Source organism: Nematolebias whitei, chromosome 3 (assembly GCF_014905685.2).
Source record: "Nematolebias whitei isolate Nwh7 chromosome 3, NemWhi1, whole genome shotgun sequence".
In the NCBI taxonomy this organism is placed as follows: Eukaryota; Metazoa; Chordata; class Actinopteri; order Cyprinodontiformes; family Rivulidae; genus Nematolebias; species Nematolebias whitei.
In genome coordinates, this window is record NC_056500.1 from 6,492,563 (window position 1) to 6,502,055 (window position 9,493).

General features: G+C 38.7%; 1 protein-coding gene across 1 annotated transcript in view; it reads left to right on the forward strand.

Annotated features, from left to right (window-relative positions):
• Window positions 1–7,213: 7,213 nt before the first annotated feature.
• Window positions 7,214–9,493, forward strand: part of LOC119430408 (BMP/retinoic acid-inducible neural-specific protein 3-like) — an 8,702-nt gene continuing 6,422 nt past the window's right edge. Inside the window, exon 1 of the mRNA XM_037697813.1 lies at window positions 7,214–7,362. Within this exon, the coding sequence (XP_037553741.1) occupies window positions 7,214–7,362 (149 nt within the window). The remainder of the gene's footprint in view (window positions 7,363–9,493) is intronic.

The following is a 9,493-nucleotide window of genomic DNA, read 5'->3' on the forward strand; positions in this document are numbered from 1 at the left end:
ATAAGAAGCAGGACTGTTTAAAGAACATAAATGGTTTCTTATATACAATTAGTGATATGACTATTTGCTAGGTGTGCAGAAGAATGACCAATATGTCAGAGGTTTTTTCCAACTGATCCAATCGGTTATTACATCTCTATGGCAACACAGAACAAGCTTAGTTACAAACATACTGCTAGAAAATCACAGTTATATCTCACTTAACTTATATTTCAACAAGTTCATCCACAAAAAGAGAGATGACCCAAACCCCACCTCCAAGCAATTGGATCTAAACATAGCATCAGTGTTGGATGGAATAAACTGTATTCTTAAATAAACAGTGAATGGTAAACATTAGATGTGCATGGCTTCTATAGGTCTAGATACTTTGTGGAAAGAGGCTTTTTGGGACGTTGTCAGTTAATAATCACAAAAAGAAGTTACTTTGAACTTGTTTTTTTAATTCTTGCCCAGCTCATTTGCAGAATTTATGCTGTGACAGCACATTATTACAAAAGGAAACATTGTTTTACAACCAAATCAAAAAGGTATAAAACTGGAACATAAAAACAAACAAAAAAAAATGTGAGAAACACATTCACATTAACTGAAACAAGTTACTGGTACTTTCTAATAGGTGAAAAATGAAATGAAATAAATAAAGAAAGAAAAGTGCCTCAGTTCTTAAGAAATATATAAGTAATCACTAATAAGCAATAAATGCTTTGTAGACTCGGTAAGAAACAGAAAGTTAATGTATTTGATTCATTTTCTCTACCAGGTCTCTGGGTTCTTTTCCGTGCAAACATTTTCTTGAATCTGAATGAAAGTTTTCCAAACAAACTCACTGGCATGTCAAGTTTTCAGATCATCCTAGTATTTTTTTTTCTGTTCCGGAATGGGAAAAAATACTTGCTTTTCTTGCAAGCTTGATACAATAATACCCTCCGACTTGTTCCATTTACAGCCTCAGCAAACATTGGATTAAAAGTTTCATCTGCTTTTTTGCAAGTCAGCAATATTTTCAGGAATGCTCCACATCATACTTGTCTTCTCAAGTGTTCCTATGCTCAGCTTTTTCTCAAAGTGTTGTTGGTGGCATGATTTTATGGGCTCGTTGGTACCTCCCTTGCACAGACTACAGTCAAGATCTGGCACTAAAGCCCCCAGTATACTGCCGCGTACATCCATACACAGAGGTACGCACATACGTACGCAGAGGTACGTGCATACCCCGCAGCGTACCCTCCGTGCAAAGCTCAAGTTTTTTATGACCACATACGCGTATGCGGTGTCGCACAATAAACTGCCCAGGGACGGACTGTTTTGTATGCAACACCAATGTATTAAATTCCCCTTCTTGCCAGGTTGTTGGCAATAACAACACACAAAGTCATCACTCGGTTGTAGTTGGTTGGACACAGTTTTGGTAGTACCTGGGCGATCATGGCCCGTCTCTTGTGACATATCTGAGCTGGAAAGGCTGGCATGCTGGTTGGTGAGCTAAACCAGTTGAACATGTAGCAAACCCTCCCTTTCTTGCATTCACAAACGTGCAGCCAATTTTGCAACTTTCAGTCCCTCTGATCACTAATGTTCTTTCACCCATGTCCTCACCTCAGCAGGTAGTACATGCAGATGTTGCTCAAAAGTGATAGTCTCACCAATCTCCTACTTGGTGTGCTGTTGGGCTAAAATTCAATGTTTGCAGATGGTCTTCAAATGGTAGTAGGTCTCAGTGAGGCACTCACCATGTGCTACTGAAGTTGATCAAAACTGTTGCCTCTAGGTCTTTGAGGAATAGTCAAACTTGGTCAGCAGAGCTTCCTTCAGGTCTTTGTAGCAGTGGACTTTCTCATCATCTATTGCATTGTAGGCCTCCAGCACCTTATCAGATAAAGGCACTAATCGGCATGCCCACTCAATTTTTGACCATTCCTGTGTCTCGGTAATGCATTCAAGGTGCACACTGAACCCCCCATATATATATATATATATATATATATATATATATAGTCTGTATGTACAGACAACAATAGACAGTTATAAAAAGGCATACATATATATATATTTTTTTTACAAATAGGATGGCTAACAAAGAAAAATAACATAAAACAGCTAGATTCTAAGGTAAATGTAGAAAACTAAAAACAGGAACATGTCTGCATTGGTCCCTGCCAGGAGTCCAACAGATTCTTAAAGCCACTTGGAGAGGTCAAGGTCAAGAGTGTCAATCTTTTTGTAAGATATTCCAGGAAACAGGAGCAGAGTAGGTGAAGGCCCTTTTGCCTAGTTCAATTCTCACTGAGGGAACAAAGCAGGTAATAATGCCCTGAGAGTGCACGCTGTAGCTGCATTCATGCAGAGACATGTATGTATATGTGAAACTGCAACTCTTTGTTTGTATTTTCTTATTTGCATTCTTTATGAGCTGACTGAGTGAATTGTTTTTACATTAACAAACTTTTTTTTTTTTTTTTTTTGCTTTCAGGCTGATTTTTTCCACCACTACTTGAACAAATTTGATGAAATATATTGCTTCATCAACTTGAGCAACACAATGGATTACTTGTTCTTCAATTTAGACCTTTTTCATTTTTTTTTTCATCATGACATGCACAACAACACAGCAAATAAATGGTGACATGCTGTCAAAGCTTTCATTTTCTTGTCATCTCTGATTCCCTGCAGCGAGCTCAGAAAAAGATGCAGCAATTAATGACTTTTTGGTCATTTAGATGAGGATACAGTTGAATTTCTGCTGCTCAGTGAGCTGACAAATCTGTCTCATCTATCTACAGTTATTTTGGGCTATTACTTGTGATATGAGAAAGCAAAATGTAATAACACACTATCAGAAAAGCCCAGCATTAAATGATATATTGATGTTTAGGTTTGCGACTGTTGACTGTTAAAGTTTTGATCCGGGAGGTATAAAGCAATTCAGCTAAATTACAGGTATAGTGTTGAAAAACAGCAGACAAGCAATTTGTGCAATTTTATATAACAAAGTAGGATGAAAAATACCTTTTGACACAGTAAGAGACCTTAATTCCATCTGTCCAACCATTATCTTTTATCCACTTCTTCCATTTTGGGTCACAGGCGTCGCCGGTGCCATTGTCTCCAAACCCTCTGTATCATTTTTCACCAGTTTTTATTGTCTGTCCAAACAGGTCTCACTTGTAAATAAGTCTTCAAGGCTCAATGTGACTTATCTTTTTAAATAAAGGTTGAATGAATGTCCAACAATCACTGTGCGAGGGGCGGGTACACCCTGGACAGGTCGCAAGTGCATCACAGGGCCACATAGAGACAAACAACCATTCACTCTTTCACTCACACCTAAGGACAATTTAGAGTTACCAATCAGACTAACATGCATGTTTTTGGTCTGTGGGAGGAAACCCGAAGTACCCTGGCAACAATCATTCTTGATAAACATACATCCATCTTTACCCACTTCTTCATTTCCAGGTTGTGGGCATCACTGGTGCCCATATCTAGCGGTCACTGTGCAATAGTCAAGGTACATCCTGGACAGGGAAATGATAAATGTACTGTACTTATATAGTAATAAGGGGGGTGGTGGTGCAGAGGTTAGAGAAGGTTGGCCTGTGGTTGGAAGATCGCTGGTTCAAGCCCCGGTACGACAACATCAAAAATGTGTGTGGGGTAGGTGAAGCAACGACACCTGTCCCCACTCTCATTCGTCCCACTCTGGGCCCTTGAGCAAGGCCCTTAACCCCCACCATCTGCTCCTCTGGGTGTCCCAGATAGCAGCTCTGTGCTCCACACAGAGGGCTGTGGTAGCTCGGTGGTCAGTGGTTGCGTCAGGAAGGGCATCCGGAGTAAAAATAACTGCCAAGTCTTTGTGCGACTTAGTTCGCTGTGGCGACCCCTAAAAAAAGGGGAGCAGCCAAAAACAAACAAAAAAAAAACTTATATAGTGCCTTTCTGTCCATTCTAGATTCTCAAAACACTTTGCAGCACAATATGTGCCCTGATTTTCCCATTCACATACATATTCCTACAGGACTCTACTAAATCTCTTCAAAGTTAATCAAACAAATCATTTGAGATTTGAGATTAATCAGTGTTTTGTTTAGCTCATATTCATACACCAATGTGACACACAGCAGAGACAATAAGGGCTTCAGTGTCTTGCCTATGACACTTCAACATGTGACTGCATAGTGGTGGAATCGAACCCCCAACTCTCCCATTAGAAGACAACTGATCTAACCACTCAGCAACAGCTGCCAAGGGCTTACGTCCATCACAGGGCCACACAGAAACACATAACCACTCCCACTCTCACTCATGATGGGGGTTAAGGGTTTTGCTCAAGGGCCCAGAGTGGGGTAAATGAGGCTGGAGGCAAGTATGGGTGCTTCACCCACATTTTGATGTTGTCGGTACCAGGAGTTGAGCCAGTGATCACCACTACCCATGCAGGTCCTTATAAAAAAAATAAAAAAAAACAACTAAAAAACAAACAAACAAACAAACAAAGACACATATACAGTATGTATATATATATATATATATATATATATATATATATTTATGTTTTGTTTTTTCAACACACACAAACACCCACACATATGCAAATGGTACACAGATGAAAATGTATGTGAAATGATCAAGGAGAACAAGTTCAGGAGGTCAAGTTTATTTTATGAATTTATGTGAGCTGTGTCCAGCACATAGTGAAACATGTTTCCTTTTTCCTGTCGACTCTGCACATTCTTATGTTTATAGTTGTATCCAACAATTATTTGCATATTTTAGGTCTTTGATTTTGTCACTTTGAGTAAGCCTTTTTTTTTTTAAGCAGAATATCTGACATAAGATTTTTTTTTTCAGACCTCCATCATTCTCCAGTATTTTCATAAAATTCATAAAACAGCAAACACTTCAGTTTAAACAGTTGAACACATTTAATGTTTTTTTTTTTTTTTTTACCACATAAACAATAAAATGTGGTTTCTAGTATGAACAAAATGAAACATACGAGGTGACAATAAGAAAGTTAAGCTGATCTGAGTTCCTTTATTAGTATTATTTTTTTTTCAACAAAGAAATACCTGAAAGTAGAATGCTGGTATTCCTGAAGCCAAGGTACCAGAGCATGGCCGAGGACTCAGACTCTGCAGGAATGTTTTAAGTAACAGACATCATGTTTTATTCAGATCGCATTTACTAAATTTAATGGAGGGGAAAAATGTCCCATAGAGCAACAAATAAATAAATAAATACATAAAATCATCCACACCCATATCCTTCTGATGTCTGTAATTTAAAAATACTCGGAGTGCATCTACTTAAATCTGTGAATGTGTTCATTTTTAACCATTGTGCAGTTTTGCTGGTACTGTGTTTCCTCTTAAACTTGTGTTTTTGTGTACATGTCTAAATCACCAGATTTAACCCTCAACATACAGATATGTTTTAGGATCTTCAACGTATTGTCTGTGCCTCTGTCTCGGAATAAATTATGTTATCGCATAACGCTATGCAAGAAACAGCTATAAGACTTTGGATATTCATAGATAAAGTCAAAGTAATGCCCGAGTTTGGGGATGAATTTGAAAAACTCAGTGTTACAAAGTCATTAAATCATGCAATGATAAAGTAGTGACTGGAGAATTGGGTGAAGTTTTAACATCATGACAGGCATCACAGCTGCTCGAATCCCATCAGAAGATAGTCTAGAGTTTAATAAATTGCTGTAAATTAAAGTTTAAGCTCAGTGGCAGTTTGTCACCAACTTATATCACTGGAATTTGGTATGAAATCATCAAACCTATATGGTAATAACATCCTGGTGAATATTTTACATGGAATGTAATTGCAGCCTAGATTTTGTTAACTGGCAGGGCTTTTCCAGTTTAGTAAGCATAAAATTCCTATGCTGTGAGGAGGATATGAAGAAGAGAGTCAGGGTGAGTGGTTTCATCTACAAAGCCCCGAAGGCCCCACAAGGTGTAGCCATGAATAAAAAGCTGACACAACCAAACTAACATTAGATGAATGTAACAAAATTACAGTCTTGCAATATGCTTGTGCGCATTATAAAAAAAAAAAATAAAAGAAAAAAAGAAACAAAAACGGCATTAGTAATAATAACAACATTAATAATACTTTAATTGCCACCTTATTTTGGCAGTTGAGTTTGGGTGCCTGAATAATCCTACATCCTGGGAGCTATGCTGTGCAATGCTAGTAGGATCTTCCTAGGCAGATTGACTTTAGGAAACAGGCCAAAGAAAGAGTGAATCAAAAGACAAATACAGTAAAAAGTGGTAACTTCATGGTTCGTTTTTTCATGGACTCGCTATATTGTAGTTTTTCAAAATAAGATTGGACATCACATACAATTGGCTGATTGATGGATGAGCTGCACAAATGACATGCAATTTTTACTTAAAATGAATTATTTTAAATTATTAAGCACCTGCTGTGCAGCCCACACTGCAGGAGAAACTTCCTTCCGCTGCTCCTCCTCCCTCCTTCTTCCTCCTCAGTCAATTTCCGTTCTGCAGAGGAGAAGTGGGCGTGGCCGGGAGCGCAGACTGTAGCCTTGGCACAGAGCTGCGTTCATGACATGCTGTGCTCTTTTAGAGCGTTTAGAAACTTTTTTTAATTTTTTTTATTTTTTTATTATTATTGTAACAGTGTGAGAAGGGTTAAAACTACTACTTACTAATTGTACTACTATCCCTACTTAGCAGTTTTCCACTTATCACGGGGCTTCAAGGTATGGATCCCCCGCAATAAACAAAGAACTACTGTAGACAGAAAACAACAAAAAGCTCAATGTCCCTTGCCCACCAGAGAGGTGATATTCCATGTCCCAAGAACCAGCTTTGGTAAAACAGGGTCAAAGTGTCAAAGCATATGCCTTTGGCTACAACCCATGTCACGTTGTACCCGACTTGTCTGGCCCCTCCTGCAGCTAATGGGCCCACAAGAAGGCAAATACATGCTGCTAATTCGAGGTGAGCCTGACCGAGCCCCGTGGGTAGAAACCAAGTCAGTAGGCACTCACTGATGAGCCTCTCCCCAAGGCCTGGCTACACGGTGGGGCCCTGGTAACCTACGTTTGGGCAAGGGACATTGAGTTTGAGTGGGCCATGTTCAACACTTTAATTGTTGAGACGGCTGCCCTGAATGGCGGCTGCAACGTTATTGGTGCTCCTTAGGCAGGTTGTTGGGAGCTCTGGGCATGTATGACTGGGGAAGGGAGCCCAGGAAAAACCCAGAACACACTGGAGAGACTATGTCTCTCGGATCTCATGGGAACGCCTTGAGGTCCTCCCATAAGTGCTCACTGAAGTGGCTGGAGAAAGAGATGTCTGGGCCTCCCTGCTTATGGTATTTCTTACTTCTTTAGACTATTTTTGTAGCCATTTAGACTTTGATTGTTTTATCAAAACAAAAAAAGGAATTGTAGCAGTTTTGTCCTGATGCATGCTCAATAATCCAGGTAGAAAAATCTAAAAAAGTTAAATCTGGTCCTCTGGACATTCAAAAAAACCCTAAACAAAACAAAACAACATGTTGTTTTGCTTTGTTTTGGGTTTTTTTGAATGTCCAGAGGACCAGATTTAACTTTTTTAGATGTAGCAGTTTTGGTTAAACCTTCAAATTAATATGTGCAAACTTGTGTAGCATTGCAAGATTTGCTGCTCTGAGTACATTGCGTGTTGACAGTGACTTACAGCTAAAATCACACTAATTTTTAGCACAACAAATTAAAAAAATGCTTAATTACCTGGCTGTGGTAGCCATTTTGAATTTGGTTGGATCAAAACATTTTTTTTGTTTTAAATGTACAATAAATAATGATGAATTGCTTTTTTTTTTAAATTTTGCCAGTGATTCATGGGATATGTTATTAAAAGTCAGAAAAAAAAAAAAAATCTTGAAATAGCTAATGAACACAATTGTAGAAATATTTTGTGCAATTTGATAGCTCTTAGAATTTGTGTTGACGATCACTCTCAGCAACTACCAACATCAACACACCGTCAGTATCCGTAAAATTGAAAAAAAAAAAAATTACAACTACAAACTGATTTTTTTTTTTTCTTTTTTTTCGGATCTTTGTATTTTGCATGATGATTTTCTTCAAGGCAGCACGGTGGCGCAACTGGTAGAGCTGCTGCCTCTCAGCGAGCAGGTCCTTGGTTCAATCCCCGGTCCAGGGACCTTCTGGGTGGAGTTTACATGTTCTCTCGGTGCATGCGTGGGTTTTCTCCGGGTGCTCCGGTTTCCTCCCACAGACCAAAAACATGCATGTTAGGCTGATTGGTAACTCTAAATTGTCCCTAGGTGTGAGTGAGAGAGTCAATGGTTGTTTGTCTCGTTTGTCTCTATGTGTCCCTGTGATGGACTTGCGACCCGTCCAGGGTGTACCCTGTCCCTCGCACAGTGATTGCTGGACATGGGCCCCGGCGACCCCCGTGACCCAAAACGGAATAAACGGGTAAAGATAATGGATGGATGGATGGATGGATTTTCTTCAAGCTCTGTGTGCTCATAATTAAGCAAAAGGTTGTTATTATTTGTGTGTGCTTTTTACATTTCAGCTTAGTGTGAGGAGTTTTACAGCTGTTTTACTTCTCGTTCTGACCCGTTTCCTGGGTATGATTGCACAGGCTTGTCTCTGTGCTCATTAGCAGAAGCTTCAGCTTGGAACGTCTTGTTTCTGCTCATCCCTGCCTGCCTTATACTCTGCAACACATATAGAATGTCCAAAGCTAAAAGTCCAAAGTAGATTTTTATTTTTCATGTGACATATAATATGTATTTCACTAGAAGAAAAAACAAACAAACAAAAAAAAACCATAATGTGGAGTGACATGATCAAAGCCGAGTCAAACAACATACAGAATATGTAGCAAACATTGAATTTGGAGGTTATTTGACTTACTTGGTGACATGATTTTTATTAAGATTTTTCAAGAAAGAATGTGAATACTGATGTGAAGATATGATATATGAGCAGAGAATTTCAGGAGTATTTTAATACTTGAGCACACTTGTCATCCTGACCACACTTTGCAATTTGTCTGTCTTTACTGTGAACAGTTGGTGAAGAATCTGAAATTGTTGGAGGCATACTCTTCTGTCATGTGTTAAATGTGGGTGGATTCTGCTTCATAAAATATTCTGTGCTGATCCTCAGTTCATTCTCTCCCCTGACAGTGGGTCACCACCACAGAGTTAAAAGTGATTGCCTTACAGGAGAACTTGGCAATAATATGAATTTGCATGAATAGGCAAAAAGACAGTGCATGTGCTAGAGCTGCAAAAACAAGCCAGTTTTGAAATTGTAAAATAAGCAATATTATAATAACTTTTAATTTAGTTCAACCAAGAAACTACAATATTTACTGATATGGATTATCTACAATCAAATTGTGCATTTGTGCAGTTGCAACACTAAAACTATTTCTCAAATGAATGAAAATGTAATATAAACACACATTAGACATGTAAG